At 36.8% G+C, this 17014-nt stretch overlaps 2 protein-coding genes across 11 annotated transcripts in view; both read right to left on the reverse strand.

The window, feature by feature from the left end:
• Nucleotides 1-3531, reverse strand: part of ZFYVE9 (zinc finger FYVE-type containing 9) — a 50046-nt gene extending 46515 nt beyond the window's left edge. For 4 of the 9 annotated variants that reach the window (XM_039320007.1, XM_039320009.1, XM_039320008.1 and 1 more), the window contains exon 1: nucleotides 2533-3525. The gene's annotated coding sequence lies outside the window, so the exon portion shown is untranslated. Of the gene's footprint in view, nucleotides 1-2532 lie in introns of all 9 variants that reach the window. The other 5 variants (XM_039320011.1, XM_039320013.1, XM_039320014.1 and 2 more) reach the window with 2 other exon arrangements.
• A 4688-nt stretch (nucleotides 3532-8219) lies between these two features.
• Nucleotides 8220-16932, reverse strand: BTF3L4 (basic transcription factor 3 like 4). Of its 2 annotated transcripts, none has more exons than XM_039320049.1 (6): nucleotides 16784-16932; nucleotides 13620-13683; nucleotides 12800-12913; nucleotides 11725-11926; nucleotides 11183-11242; nucleotides 8220-10125 (listed from the first exon to the last, which is right to left on the reverse strand). In XM_039320049.1, exons 2-6 carry the CDS (start codon nucleotides 13671-13673, stop codon nucleotides 10079-10081), a joined length of 477 nt encoding a protein of 158 aa, XP_039175983.1. In that variant the 5' UTR covers nucleotides 13674-13683; nucleotides 16784-16932; the 3' UTR covers nucleotides 8220-10078. The 2 variants fall into 2 exon arrangements, with proteins under 2 accessions (XP_039175983.1, XP_039175985.1); XM_039320051.1 differs by lacking the exon at nucleotides 16784-16932 and adding an exon at nucleotides 16595-16686.
• Between the last annotated feature and the right edge of the window lie 82 nt (nucleotides 16933-17014).

Raw genomic sequence — 17014 nt, forward strand, 5'->3', positions numbered from 1 at the left:
AGTAAACTAGAAAGTTTACTCAAAAAGGGGGAGAACATTGAGCAGTAAATAAATACTATGTTTTCATGCATGCTGAAAAACTATCAAATTAATAGAATAAAATATAAAAAATAGCCTACTTTAATAGTTAATTTTTCACTTTTGCAAATAGCTTAAACATTCAAAATATAACAGAGGGGGAACTTAGAACTTAGACAACAGTATAGGGTTGTCAAGTAATGTCAGACCAATATCCTTTCTTTTTATAACAGTGATAGTTTAAGAAAGGAAGCGTTGTAAAGGGATTGCACCATGATATTAGTAAAGCATTTAACAAGATTTTAAATTATATCCTTAAGAACAAGATGTCTGTTAAATGATAATCTGTAATAGCCAGTTGAACAACCCACCCAAAAGAGAGTTTGTAAATTGTCCTGAGGGGAAATACTGAGTGAGATCGCTCAGGGTCTTATTGCAGTTCTGTTCAATGTCTTCCTAAATGATCTAAAAGTTGGAATGGAAAGAATGTGTATTACATTTGATAATGATACCAGGGCAGGAAATTGGCCACTCATGGTTCAAGAATAATCTTAGTATGTTTACACACCGAGTCATATCTGGTAGGAGGAATATTAAGGAAAGTTTGAGGTCTTGATCTTGGTGGAAAACATCAAATAAGTGCACCTTGGAGCACTAGAATTAAACTTCAGCAATCAGTATGACATAACAGCTAACACAGGTGATATGATACTGGCCTGTATTAACAGAAGCATTTCATCCATTTATTAGCAAGCAATAATTCCACTGCACTCTGATAGTAATGCTTTGATCATTTCTGGCCACGACACTTGGCACTGTATTTTAATGGGACTTAGACAACTTGAATCAGGTTCAGGGGAGAGGTAGCATGATGAGGTCTGAAACTAAACCCAAGAAGGAAGGGTTAAAGGAATTGGACAAATTACCTTGCAAAAAAAGATGACAAATAGGAGTGTGATAATGGTCTACAACAGGGGTGTCAATCTCGTAACATCACGTGATGTGTCGTGATGTATAGTGACTTTTTTTTTCCATTGCTGGCAGTGGGGTGGGCACCGCTTCGCCATGACGCATCTGGCCCGCATCTGGCCCGCAGTTTGACACCCCTGATCTACAATTATCTATAACAGTATTGCTCAACCTGGCCACTTTAAGATGGACTTCAATTCCCAGAATATCCCAGCTAGCATGCTAGCACTGATCTATAAGGCAGCCATATGCAAGATTAGACCACTTTTCTATTAAAAGTGACAACAGGATAAGGTTGAAATTAAAAGAAAGAAAATGTATGTTAAATATTAAGAGAAAAGTTTTGATAGTAAGAGATATTAAGCAATAGAACTGTGTCCTAAAACCAATGTACTATACTTCACTGGAGGCTTTCAAAGAAGATTTCAGCCTCCTGTCAGAAACTGTTTAAAGAACTGAACAGGAATTGAAGAAAATTACTTTTAAGGTTTGAACTCATATATTATATATTTCTAAGATTTAATTAAAACTACGTAATTTCTATAAAAACCTGATACTCAGGAGCTCACAAATATATTTAAACTGAAAGATCTAAGGGTTATAATCTTAACCACTTTATTTTTTGCAAAAAAGGGTGCAGATATTCACCAAAATTACAAGGGGAGAAGATGGATCTCACAAGTCCAAATCAAAACTGAGAATACATATCACTTCATACAATGCATTAGATTATGTAAATTCTTTAACTGATTCTTCCCAAAATCCATTCTAGCTGGGAATGCTGTAATGCTCAACACATCTAAAGTGCAAACTGGGCAAAATAAACCATTTTATCAGCAAATACAATATTTGCCAAATTTACATTTACAAAAGTTGGGTCAGCAAAAACGGAATACGAGAATGCAAAGGTGAAGATGCAAACAAAGAATACGAAAACGATCCCCTAAGTCCTATAACGAGGCACCTGGCCGTATTAAAGGAGCAAAATAAGCAGGACGGCAGTGTTGACTGGGGGTGATTGCCACGTCTTCTGGCTGGCATCCTTAGATGTGGGAGAAGCCAAAAAAAGGAAGATACTATAAAGAGAAGCCCCAAACTTTCAGGCGATTAAGTAAGCGCCCTGTAAAGCCATCTGCCCCCAAGCAAAGGGTAAGCGGGAACGAGCTTCCCTCCTTCCCTACGAGGTCTCAAGGCTCGACTTCCCTCAGACGTACGAAAGACGCGCAGGTCACTAAGGAAGGGAGTTCCTATCAGAGGCAAAACATTATTTCATTTTTGATTACTCAATTTAAACCCCGCCTTTCTCTTAATTCCAACACTCAAAAGCTCCCAACCTTTGTCTGCCTCCTCAAGCAGGGGGATTTCTTTCGCCCCCTTTTCCACCATCCTCCTGGCTTCCCGAGAAAGCCCCAGCAGATACGCATCTCCGAACTGCTCCTTTCTCAAAGAAGGGTGCCTAGTAATGCCCTCTTATGGGCCCAGGAAGAAGGTAGCCCGGCCTTAGCGGCCAAACGATGGGTAAACACAGTCCGGCGCCTCACTCACCTCCGAAAGCGGCGGCAACAACCGCAGGCGCCGCGGGGCCTGCATGGCGAAGGGCCCTCTTCTCCCGTGTGGGCCTTGCGCTAACCGAGTGCCAGAAAGGCCGACGCGGAGCCTCCGTGTCTCCCGCCCGTCCCTCAATTCCCAACCGCGAGGGCCGCTGGCGGGGAGCGGGCTGGCTGACTTAAAGCTTATTCGGAAGCTACCTAAGCAACCGGTAACCAGCGCCCCCTGTCAGGTTCCAGGGGCGGTGCACGACACTGCGGCACGAGCCCAGCGCCTGACCGGCCTTCTCAGGCCACAGCTGCACGGCTGCGTGGTAGAGCGACGCCGCGGATGAGATGGCGAAATTGCGCGTTCTCCGCTCGCTCGGCTCCTCGTATTCCCCGATGGGCTTCCTCCGCGGAGGCGGCGAGCTCCACACACGGCGGCGTTTGTCTGTGAGGAGTATTGCACCAAAACTCTCACACGTCTGAGAAGGATCCTGAGAGGGCCGTTTGTCTACAAAAAAAAAAGACAACTCGCTTTGTTTTGGGATAGTCTACCAGGCTTGGGACAAATATTTCGGTGACTTTAAGAGGGCAGAAAGAATTGGTTTTCTGTGTCCCTTTGCTGCCCTCGTCAGGGATTTTTTGCGGGTACTCTAGATTTTGTGATCCTCATAGCTGTTATCAACATCTATGCATTCTGCGTGTTGTTTTCTTCTGATCTCAGCATTTAAATTAGCTATCCCTATGCCACATACACAGACACTCCAAGCATGTGTCTACTTCGTATAGATAGTCCTTATGACCACAATTGCGACTTCCATTGCTAAGCGATATATTCGTTGAGTGGTGCTTGATTTTACAACTTTTTTTGCCACAGTTGTTAAGCAAAACAAACGATTGTTACATGATTGTTAATGAATCTGGCTTCCCAATTGACACTGCAGAAGCCAGCTGGGATGGTTGCAAAGGGCAATCCAGTGACCCTGAAATATTGCAACCATTGTAAATATATGCCAGTTGCCAGCTAAATCGTGATAATGTGACCATGGAGATGCTGCAAGTCACTTTTTTCAGCACCATCATAACTTCAAACGGTCACTAAACAAATGGTTGTTAAGGACTACCTGTAAAATTTGCCATGATAAGTATGTTATCTTCCTGGTGTCTGATTTGAGATGTGTTTGAATATTAGTATCTGACTTTTTTGAAATTTTGGTAACTGATGTATTCTTTATAGCATTTTCTATTCAAATTTCACATATTTCAAGTCAGTCCTCGATAGTTTTTTTGTTAACTGAAGGATAGGAGGATAGCTACTCTTTAATTTAACAGTGAGTAGGGAAAGGCTCTATGTAAAAACAATTTCTGGAATAGCCCTCAAAAGCCAAACTCTAGAGTCTGCCTTGCAGACTAACACATAGATCTCAACCACCATATATATAGTTATAAAAAAGGAGTATAGAGTATGCTATATCCTATATACAGTACTGTGTTTGTCAGGTGAGGGAGCAGTAGTGAGACAGAATTACCTACAGGGAGTAATTAAGATAATGATTAAGATAATTATAGGAGTCTTGGTGAAAAGTCATAGGATGACTGATTAACCCCATTGGTGTAATAAGCAGTTTTGTCTCAATCTGTGAGAAAAGGCATTAAATCTGACAAAACATGGCTCAGGGATTCACAATGAAATACACCTTTGTGGTTTCTTTTGTCAAGGAAAGCCATTCTAAGGTCACAGAATATTCTAGTGAGTTAAAATGTTCCCTGCTGACTTTAGGCTACTATTTCTGATGTTAGATTATGTCCATTTCTTTTATTAGACTAGCTTATTTCTGCTGATGGAGGATAGTCATGTAAGTGGAGCAAATGTTTCCTGGTAAGTGCTACAACAATATTGCCAAAGCAAGTATTATAAGAGTTCCCATCCATGTTTGTACAGGATTTGGTATCTGTTATCTGCATCATTGAGGTTGGTTTATTGGTACCAGTTATTAGCTGTTTTAGAATTATGAAATATATTCTAGTTACTTCCTTCTGCAGGAGGTGGAATAGTGGTTCCACTGTTTAAAATAGTTTGGTGCCAACGGGTGATCCTGAAATTGCAGTTTCCCTCCTCATGCTATATAAATGCACACTAACTTGAAAGTAAATCACCTGCACCCAATGGAATTTAAACTAATTAAAGGTGCAAAGGAATGCAAATTCAATAATGCTTAGGACCGTGGTGGCGAACCTATGGGCACTTTGTGGGCACGTGGGCTGTCGCCCCAGTCATAGGCCTTCAGCTGGGTTTTATAAAACCTTTTCGCTTTAGGCCCCCGCTGCCGTGCATGTGCAAAAAAAAAAAAAGTTCAATCAATTTCAACTTCTCACGGGAAAAAAAAAGATCTCGCAAAGTTGGAATTGATTGATTGAACCTTTTAGTCCCATCCAGTCTGCTGTTATCACCACAGCCTCGCCCACCCAATGGGCCACACCCACCCAATGGGCCACGCCCACCTGGCACCCAACGATACATAAGTGGGTTTTGGGTTGCAGTTTGGGCACTCGGTCTCTAAAAGGTTCGCCATCACTGGCTTAGGAGCTGGGATCCTGTGTTTGCTCTTACAAAAAGGATTTTATAGAACATATAAAGATTTAATGTTTTTAATATTTTGGATTTTATGGATGATTTTAATGTGCTACTGGAAACTGTCTAGAGCTGCTTTAATTGGCAATATAAAAATAATTGTAATATAATTAATAAATAGTTTAATAGCACGTTCCTAAATATTATTTACTCAACTGTTGTGAACATCATTCCCTTGGTAGGTGGCAGAACCAATATTCCCAATAAATATTCCCTCATACTAACTGTAGATATATGGCTGTTCCACACTTCCTGCTTTTTCTAGCAGTGTTTCTCAACCTTGACAATTTTAAGGCATGTGGACTTCAACTCCCAGAATTCCACAGCCAGCAATGCTGGCTGTGGAATTCTGGGAGTTGAAGTCCACATGCCTTAAAATTGTCAAGGTTGAGAAACACTGATCTAGCACAAGGACAAGGCACCTAGCATTTTAGGAGGCAGGAATAGAGGGTTGTTATACTGATTGCAAAGTTTATTTTCAGATTGAGAAATGTCAATAAAACTGATCCTAGTAAATGGGACCAATTAACAGTTCAATTAATTGCTTTCAAATAAATATGTTTTAAAACAATATTAAGAGAATACTCATCTTTCAGTAATGAAATTTTGATTAACAGGGAAATCTAAAAACAGAAGATAAAAGCTTGGATTATATGTTTTTCTATGTTTATTATGATATCATCATATAAGTTAATACTTTTCTTAAGCAGCTACTGCTTAGAATTGAAACCATCGGGTAAAGGAATAAAACTAGGGCAGTAGTGGATAGCTGCATTTGACTGTATTAAAAGTTCTGGGGAAAAAACAAGCTGCCAGTTAAGTCCCACGCAATTAAAAGTAATAAGCAACCTAACAAATATCCTCTTCCTACTCATTTCCACCTAGTTGCCCATGTTAGTATTTGTAGTGCCATCAAACATCCATCTACCATGAGAAATATAGTCAGCAAATTAGACATTCTCCACAGAATACTTTTCAGTTTTATTCACATATACTAAGTGATAATTAATTTTGGCTGGTTTTAGCCTAATGCAAGAACAAACATATTCGCTATCTTTAGTGCAGTGGTTCTCAACCTGTGGGTCGGGACCCCATTTGGGGTTGAACGATCATTTCACGGAGGTCGCCAAACAATGCAGTCCGCCATTTCCCCCCCCCTTTTCCTTAGCTGTGCTACTCCCTTTTATTCTATTGGCTTTTGAAAGCCAATAGAATAGACTCGCTTGAATAGAGTCTAATTCTATTGGCTTTCAAAAGCCAATAGGAATTGTCCAGGCTGTCTCTGCTCTGCTGAGCCTGCCAAAAGTCCCATTCTGCAAACGGTGCTGCACCAGTTGAGTAGTCCTCGACTTACGACCGGTTGAGTAGTCCTCGATTTACGACCGGTTGGGGGTCGCGGCATTAAAAAGGATGAGAACCACTGCTTTAGTGTCATTTGTAAACTAGGCATATATCACTTCATCAACAAACTATGGTTTAATAACCCTGGTTTAACATTACATATCAACAAAGATGCTGTGGCTGGTCTTATTAATAAAACTGCACTGTGGGAAAATATTCAAACAAAATATTTAAACTTGCAAGATTCGTTTTTCTCACCATGCACATGTATACATAACCTGAACTACTGTTGTTTCTGTGTCATATATGTGGGTATATGCATAATTCTGTATTTATTTATTTTTGTCATATTTATGTAGTGTGTATCGGAGGTGGTGACCCTTTGAGAGCTGAATGCAACGAAATTTCATTTTAATGTATGCTGATTAGTGTACATTTAAAGTGACAATAAATTATATTCTGTTCTGTTCTATTCCATTCATAAACATCTCTTTGTTCCAAAGAGAGTATATATGGAAACAACAGTTCTTTTTAATATTTAAACCATCTAGTCTTTTTCTCCTTCTCTCCAACATTAAATCAATTGAAATGAGAAGCTAGAAATATGTTAAATAATAACTTTTGTTTTATTTCAAGCTATTGCTAAAGAAACTACTGAAATTTTTTAGGACCAGTAAAAGGCAAACCAAAGTGATTACTCATATGTTAGTTTTTTCATATAACACAATTTACCTTCTCCCTATATGATCGCTGAGATAATCTAAAATATATATAATCAACCATTCAGATTAGCGGAATCTGGGCACTATATTATATCAGTTTTGGACAGAGATACTAAAGGTACAGGAATGTAATTAACAAGTTTGCTGACAAGCTAAAATCTGAGCACTATAATACCATAATTCACATTTAATCGGGATTAGAAGAATGTTTCTTAAAAGATTTGGAAATGGCCTTTCTTAACAATAAATTTAAACTATTTATGCAAATTCTAATCACTGGACCTGTCTAATATATTAAGCTATGAACCTAAAGAAATACCTCAAAAAGAGGTTCAAATCACACCAACCGATCATATAAGAGTACCATCAATAACATTCATACTTCAATGTATTATTTTAATCTTTCTGTAGCCTACTGCCTCATATGAAATATGTCAATATATTGCTACTTAATAAAAACATGATGAGGTAATTACTTGTTATGGACAAATGAGCAAATGAAAAATTACCATTACTACATTTGTTCCCATGGTATCATAACTAAAATGCTTAGTTTATTTCAGGATTCCGATAGCCCCCGATAAATAGCAAATGAAGTTTGGGTGATATAATCAAAATCTTAAAATGGACTATATCTTCAGTTATTATCAGTTTAATTTTCTGTTATAATACCTCAGGAAAAGAAAGCACTAAGTAATCAACAGTTCTTTCAATTTACAATAGTTTACATTGAATTCTCTTTTCCAAACATGATAACTGCATTGTTATGAACTTTTAAATGACCATTACATTAATCAATAAAAGTTCCTTGCAAAGAGATTTCTAGATGTTTTCTTAGGGCAAAAGCAATGTAAAAAGTATATTTATCAACTGCATGTGTACATTCTGCAGTAAGAGAATACATTTTCAAAAATGAGGCACAGTCAACGTACTATAATTAAACAGGTTGCGTATCCATATTTTGTTCTGGTGTTTGAAGAGTTAACACACGTGAGGGAACATTACCTCCTTCAAATTATTTTATTAAGATCCATGTATTATATAAAATAGAACAAGAAAATCTATAAAATCTAGTGAGCAGTCCAGATGACATTACAAAATCTGTTTTGGGAAGTCAGCCTGATTTTATAGAATGCTGTATGCCTCAAAATATAGTTGCTGGGTGCATATCTCAGCAGAAAAAGCAGATATATCTAAGTATTCCAAAATAAGCTGTGAAAAAAAAAAGCTTTTTCAAGCCGATTGGCCTCAGCAAGATTTACAATGATGCTTCATTGCAATACATCAAGTTTATTTGAAGAACCAAGAGCTTCAGCTGCAAAGATTATATCAAGCACCTTTGTTTGAAAAGTTCCACAGACATTTACTGCCACTATTACCTAACAATTAGGGGTCATGTTTACAGAAGTGACTGCAATACAATATCAACCCACAATAGAATGCAGATAAATGTAAGGAAGGTTACCTTCAAAACTGATGGATTAGACCTTTGTGAAATGCTAATGCCAGTACATTTAGCTCTTTCCTTATGAAGTCTATGAATTCCAAGTTACATTTCCCGATTTTAGTGTCCAAAAGTAAGAGAGTTTACCTGCTCTTAGGAGCAAAATTATTATAATAGACTATTATGCTTTTTAACAAAATAACCTATGTATGGCAATGCACTATTTTCTAATTGAAAATATGAACAGAAAAGAAGTGATAATCCCCTATCAAAACAAAATAACCCTACTGGAAAAGACACCCAGGCTAATAAATGTATTGCCTAGCTGAGATAAAGAGATCAAACCACGTACAGAATCTTGAAGACGGACTAGCTGAAAATAGTGTACCAAGAAAAAATACAAGGCAATGAATGCTGTAGAATGTATCCTCCAATCTTTATCTCAGTAAATGTAAATATGTATATCACCAAGTTTCTGGGTTTGTGGACTGGCGGGGGGAGGGGATGATTCTGACGGTAGGGAAACATGCATGTGCACGTGTGCAGCTCCAATTGTGCAAGCCTGGAGCACTTGCGTACACATTCACCTGCTGCTCATGGAAGTGGGGATGTGTGTGGGCATGCTCACCCGCAGGACAAGAAAAATTAGAAATGCAGCACTGATTGTTTGGCTCAACCTAGAAACAGGGTGTCTTACTAAAAACAAAATAGAGTATCTGATAGCATGTAAATGCAACCCACGTTTATTATTAAGATGAACATGAGAAGAGCTTTTAAAAGTAAAAGAGAAGCTCTTATGTAATATTTTTAAAAGTTGCAATAAACATGCATACTGATAGCCTATCTTTGGTAGAAATTAAAATCAAAAGGAGGCTGATGAGAAACTACACAAATACACCATCAGTATGGTCAAGTACATTTGTAAATATAATAGTTAATACAGAAATTAAAACCGAATGTTAAGTAATAAGTGGTATCCCCAATTTATTACTTTTTTCATTATTTTACAAGAACTATCTTATTGCAATAAAAAAGTTTACTTTAGCCAAATTAAAGTTTTCTTTTATTTCCATTTTAGAGGATGAAGGGAAAATCAAGTAGATCTGCTCTCCAATTTCCTCAACTGCACGTTAAGCAACATACATACATTCACACACATGCACACCCGCACACACCTTAATCTGCACTTAAAATGTCTTTTTTTTTTTGCTTTTTAACTGAAAAGGTAGATCCTGGAGTAAGTGCAAAATGCAAAAATCAACTGACAGGAACTGCTGAACAAACAGCATAATTAAAATACAAAATATTTTATATTATTGAACTATTAAACGGGTCATGTTCGCTGTTTTTGTAAAACTTTGGAACCACACAGCTGATTTCTTAAATCTAGTCCATGTCAACTTCCAGAACTATTAATGAATTAATTAGCTTCATTTTTTGATGCTTCATCAAAGTTTTCTACAAGATCTGGAAAAGATGGAAATATATAATAGGCTCAAAAACATTGTTATTAAAAATGCATTATTTAGAAGATCAAAGTATTTATATATTAGTAAAACTCTTCTGTAACCTTCAATGAATCAAGATAACTGAATCTGCATTAAACAACTTCCAATTGTTCCTATATTCAGACATTAAATAATAAAACAGCTCCTAGATTCAATTCTGTTATGGAGCCAACAACATACAGTGGTACCTCGGTACTCATTGTTAATTGGTTCTGGGAAGCGCAATGTGTACCAAAAACAATGAGTACAAAACAAAATTTTCCCATAAGGAATAATGTAGCGAGTCACAAAGCAGCCAACATTGACAAGTTCTAGCTTGTGTGTTGAGTACCAAACAATGACTACTAGGACAAAATGTTCATATCAAAATGCATTGAGTACCAAATTCGATAAGTTTCAAAGCAGTTGAGTACCAAGGTACCACTGTACATTCAAACAGGCAGTCCCCAGATTAAAAATGTCCAACTTACAAACAACTTATACTTAAGAATAAGTTGCCTACTACAAAAAATGTGAATGGACAAACTGAAGCTATCCAATGTTTTTAATGTACTATTTTTAATATACAGCCAGTTTTCCACAATTCATAAAAAACATTTCATAGCTTCAGTGGTTTGTCACCTCAAGGAAGGAAAACACCATCTGCCATTTTTAATATAGACCATTCATAAATTCAAATTTTCACTTACATACAAATTTGAGTTAAATGGAATTTGTTTATTAAAGAACTAAACTTATTTTTAACCTAGAGACTTCCTGTACTTCATAATTCATATGTAGCAAAATTCTGTGTTTGTTTCTAAGAAGTACCTTTTATTTATGGATCAAACCTATAGACTACCTCAGTTTTACTCATTATAGTTACTGTATATACCTAATCTTACATTGTGTGTCATGCTGATGAATTTTTAAAAAAAAAATCTCCATTCTTGGAACAGTCTTCTAATCCAATTGAATTAATTAATTCAAAGGTCATGTAGTAAAAGATAAATTATTTCAAATTAATCCAAACCTACCAGGAACATCGTCATCTTCCTCATCAATATCTTCTGATTTTGGTACTTTGCTATCCAACACTAGAAAATAAAAATGTTAATTTATTTCAAGAATTCACACTGATATAGTTAATTATCTGGATTATAAAGTTGCTCTAAATTCACTGCTTGCTAAATGTGTCTATATGAACATTATTTTCAAAATATAGACTTATAGCTTGTTTCACTTCACTGAATGGAGCTCTTTAAGGATCCTCTCCACCAACCCTTTTGAAGTTAACTTTTGATTGGGCCACAGGAGAAGAATTTATGTCCATTCTTGCTTTCCTGTTCCATTTATTTTGTTTTGCCCAACTTTGCAATTCAAATTAATGAGCATAATTCAAGTAACTTTTTAATAGTTAATCCTTTGAAGACTTTTTGGAAGTTATTACTAGATTTCATGAATACTTGTTTTTAAATTCAGTTTACAATTACTATAACTCTACCACCAGCAACTTGATTCCAATTCAAGAAATTCCTTATTCTCTTTTTATCGGTCATGACCAATACATAGTACTTACCTTGTCTTGGGAACTGCTCCGCTAACTTTCGAAGACTTGTTAAACTATCGGCACCCAACTGGCTTAAAATGCCCGGTAACATTTCCGTGATTGGTTTGGCTTCAGCATGACCAGTAATTGCAAAAGTATTTGCTGAGAGTGAAGCCTGGACTTTTGGATTGTTGAAATGAATAACTGTTCCATCATCTTTTATCATATTCACCTGTTTTAAATATACATTTATTAGAACTTATGCATATGGAGTAATATACCAAGGTGACAGAAACTTACATTCTTAGCTTGCTGACCCCTTTATTTTGAGCAATGCAAAATAAATTAGGATAATTCACCTCAAAGACTTACAAATTAATACAAATCTATTTTGTCAGATTTCTTTTATTGTATTTTGATTCTACTAAAAAATGTCTAGTATGTTACTGATGCCTAGCACTTCACAAAAATTATAAAAACTATTTGCAAAATTGTAATTCTCAATTTTTTTTTAAAGAATTACTTTTCAATCTATTTCAGATTAATATAAGTATTATTATTATCTGGATATACCCTAATTTACTTACATGTTCAGTGCTTACTTCTTGTCTAATTTAAATACTGAACACTATGTAAATGTATATTATCCATATTGTTTCTCTAGCACAATTTAACATACAGCATGAATGTAAAGCATGCAACTATTACAGATCTGATTCAATGCTATTTGCTATTCTTTATCTAAAATAAATTATAAGCCACTGGTTACCTTGTATTGTTGACAGGTTGATTAAAACACTAATCATTTTAAGTGTATTCACTTCAAATAATAAAGCTAGAACCAAAGGACCTATGTTTTCAGACATTCAGAGACATAAGATATGAAGTCTATCAAACTTTAGAGTAGGCTTTTCTCTTACTGTTTCCCTCTCTCCCAGATTTAAAACAATGTTGCATTTCAGAAATGAATCTCTCAACAACCTGTATTAGACTACAGACTACCTTCAACTGTTCCATAATCTCTATGAGTACAGACAGAAGCATTACAATTATGAAGATTATGAAAAGCATTCAAATACAACTTAAAATATTAATATTGATATACCTCTTCAATGCCAGCAATATTGTTTACTGCCAATTTTTTGAGTGAACTCTGAAGTTTTTTATCATCAGCTGTTGCTGTTCTGTGAACTACCTTCTTCTTTCTACGAGCTGTACCCTGAGACACAAAATATACATACGTGAATTGTTTCAAAACTTTTCATATCTACTTACATTAAAAATTATTTATAAACTTTTTTTAATCAAAAAGGACTTACAACTACAATAAAATGCCTCTCAGCATTATATTTTATAGGCAGGAACCCATTTCAAAAGATTTTTATCCAACTCAGTTGAAAATGCTAATTTATTTCTATTTTGCCAAAGCATCTCAATTATTACAGTACGTGGTCATATGTTAAATGCATGTATATGTGGTCTGTGTGCAGCCCTCATATCCCTAGGTAATTCTATTTACAGGGGCAGACAGTTTTTGTTGCTTTTCCATTAAACTTGAAATCATACAATCTCTTTTCTATCTCATGTCAGCAAAAACTGCCACTAAACTGCTATGTTTAGGAACCATAGCGTCTATTGATTTTAATATATAGCACTGGATCTTTCAACAAGAAAATCAGTTCTGCTTTTAGATAATAACATTTAAAAGCAACTTGCATGTTTTTGCCCAAAAAAAGGAAAAAGCAAGTCCGGATTAATTTGTCTATAACTGCTGAATAGATCAGAATGGACAACAGCCTGTGGAAAATAGAATTGTGGAACAAGTCTCCATTATATTAATATTTTGCACCTATATGTGTATCTACCTACACAAATATATGCAGTAATTATACATTCTAGAATGTTCCTATATTCACTATTCATACCTTTCCACCTATTCGGACCTGAGCCTGAAGTTTAGCCAGTTTTTCTTGATTCATCTTGCTTTATCTGAAAAATAAATATACTAGCTAGACTTATGACAAATCCAGAATTCATTTTTAAATAATTGTCTTTCAAAACATCAACTTTATATATTTTAATATCATAAAATATCAGCAACTTACCAAAAATAAATCCATACTTATTCCTGAACCCAATTTATTTGGAGAAAAAAATATGTGGCTGTCTTTTATCAGAAAGGGGAAAAGGAAGTTGCACACTCCACCTTCACTCCTAATTATAATTATAACTGGTTTTGCTCTGACACACTGATCTTACTATCAATGTTTGTTTTATCTATGAAGTGAATAGTACATATTCACTGATACAAAATAAAATAAAGGCACTTAGGGAGAATATGTACCCTATGAGATTTATTATTTTAAGCAAAAGAAAAGTTTTTCCTTTTTCTCAATGCAGTAGAACAGGGGTCCCGAATCCCAGGCCACGGCTCACTACCAGGCCTTGAGCCAGTCGGAACCAGGCCATAGAAATGGCGGGTGAGCATGCCCACACACATCCCCACTTCCATGAGCAGCAGGTGAATGTGTACGCAAGTGCTCCAGGCTTGCACAATTGGAGCTGCACACGTGCACATGCATGTTTCCCTACCGTCAGAATCATCCCCTCCCCCCGCCAGTCCACAAACCCAGAAAGGTTGGGCAACTCAACAGTAGAAATATATCACATAAAAATGTGAGAATTAAGTCCACCTTTATTCACATATGTCCAGATAATTCTAAATCATTCCTTGATCCTGCTACAATATTAAAGAAATAGAAAAGCATATGATCAGAGTATGGGAAAGTCAATGTAAATACAAGTTAGTTACATTGGTATTTTATCTTTTCACTACGAATTTTAGAACAGCATTTTAAGGCTCATAATCCCCTATGGTACAAAACTTATAAGAAATAGTCATTTGTCTACAGCTATATGAGAGCTATCTTCAATAGATGGGAAACATGAATATATAATTCAAAAGTTGATTCACTCTGTAGTAGAATTCTAACAAAATTTAGATGGGTTTGATTGAGGAAGTATGTGTAGAACTATAATTCTACAAAAATACAAAAAAACCATCAAACACAGCCAGTTTTCTATGAATAGTTTCTATAAATAATAGTTTTATTTTCTATAAAACTATGTTTATGTATAAGTGTATCATAAGAGTGTCAATGTCAGCATTTTACTTTTGATTATGTGGAGGGGTGTTTATCTGAAATAAATATGAACAAATATTAACATCAAGGGAAGTCTTTTTAAAGATGCTCTCCTGGGAGTCATTTATAGGTCAAAATGCTTTCTCCCATATAGGAATAGCATGGAGCTACAATCTAACCTTTTCAAAATGACTGACTTAGCTGTTTCTATAAACTGTTAACTCTTTATGTTTAATGATTATGTGGAGGCATACAGTACATTACGAAAAAATACACTGAATGATAAAATATATATCTATTACATTTCCCCATGTTATATATAATACATTTGTTGTCATTTGTTTTCATGCTCTATCTGTGCAAACTCTTAGAATCTCCTGTAGTTATACCACTTGCATTATTTCTCAGCATTGTTCCAACAAGCCAATCAAATTTCTGCACATAATCATCAATCAAATCATCCTAACATTAGTTATAGTTTAGATTTTTCTTCTGTATTAGCAGTGATATGTCCTTTAATGTTAACCATGCTGTTCTGTGCCTACAATAGCAGAGCATGAGAAGCTCCAGCCAGTTAAACCCTAGGGTGCATTTTTCTCATTACAGTATTAACAAATTGTCATATTCCACCAGACCTATATAGCTCTAAGGTAATAACTGACTTAAATCTTTGCAGAACTGCAATATCTGTAAATTGAAAATGAGAATATATTAGAAGGGGAAACAGAAAAGGACCCTATAAAATTAAACCCCAACTCAAGACAGTGAGAAAAAGATGTTCTCAGAAACAGGAAAAATAATTTCCTTTGTCAGTGATTATCAATCTTGAAAATACAAATTTGCTCACATTATGGAATAGGAAGATGTATTTATTGTATTGGAACAGGTTTTATTTTAATATTTAATTAAACCAGGGGTACGTCTGTAACCAAAGTAGGTGAAACAAGCACAGAAAGTACTTGAGGGGGGATATATAATATATTCCTCCTGCAAAACATACATCTATTAAGAAGGCTAAGATCCTCTCTGCTTTGGAACCTGGCATGTCAAAGCAATGTAACTGCTGATTTGATGGCTAATTATCCTAGTCATGACATAAAGATTGATATTACTCACAACAAAAATTAGCTCTTTTTCTACTATGACCTCAATTTGTAAAAAGTAGAAAAAAAAAGTTTTGCAATTCACAGATATAATGCAAAGAAAAAAAAACACTGAGAAAAGACATTAAAGACCAAGTCGTAGAAAATTAGAAATAGGAGTTAGCGATGAGGAGAAAACTAGAGACAAGCGAAAGAATCTATAGCGTGTTACAAAGCTGCATACTAACAACCCCAGAGCCCAAAGCGGGGAAAAGTGGCCTGATGAAACTCCCTCTCCCAGCCCAACGAGTGAAGCTCCCGGTGTTAAAATTGCTGGACCGAAGCATTAAATCCCGAGGGAAGGGCTGGAAGGAATCCAAGGGAAGACTTCTCCTTCAAGGAAGGAGAATGAAGTGCGACTTTGCAGTAAGGTGAGAGATGCTGGGCCCGAAAAAAATACTCATTCACTTAGGGGTAGAAGAAACACCACTGTTGTGCTTTAGAGAGAAGAGGTGGAGTCTGCGAAAGGTCCACGAGACACCTCGCTAGTCTCGGGCTGGCGGCAGAAAGGTGCATTCACACGACCGGAAGCACATAAATCAACCCTGACAAAGGGAAAGCGCGAGCGGTCAGGCAAAAGGCCCCGAAATGTGAAATAAGCCAACCAAGGCGTACCAAAGTAACCCGGGCTTCCCGGAGGCGACTACTTGCCAGGCCCACTCTCCTCCCCCTCGCTCCTCGGCCCACCAGCAACCCCTCCCACCGTCCATGGCGCTCTGCGCGCCGGCCAAGCAACCACCGACTCGACTTGCGGGGGTCGTGAGGGGCGCAAGAGCATCAGAGGATCAAGCAGGAAGTTTTCACCTCAGTCCGACGAGCCTTCCAAAAGCAACACGCGGCAACAACAAGATGGCGGAGAGGTAAGGGGGAGAGAGGGGTCTGAACCAAGAAGGCCTAGAACCACGGGACCATGGCCCCGCCCCTCTCATCCAATTGGCGGACAAAATGAGTCGGGTGTATAAAATGGGCGCCGGCAGCCCCGCCCTTCCATGGCTCCGGCTTCGGGCAAGTGCAAAAGGATCTCGGCTGTGCACG

The sequence above is a fragment of the Crotalus tigris genome, unplaced genomic scaffold (assembly GCF_016545835.1).
Source record: "Crotalus tigris isolate CLP2741 ecotype Arizona unplaced genomic scaffold, ASM1654583v1 scf7180000023617.9722795, whole genome shotgun sequence".
NCBI classification, from domain to species: domain Eukaryota; kingdom Metazoa; phylum Chordata; class Lepidosauria; order Squamata; family Viperidae; genus Crotalus; species Crotalus tigris.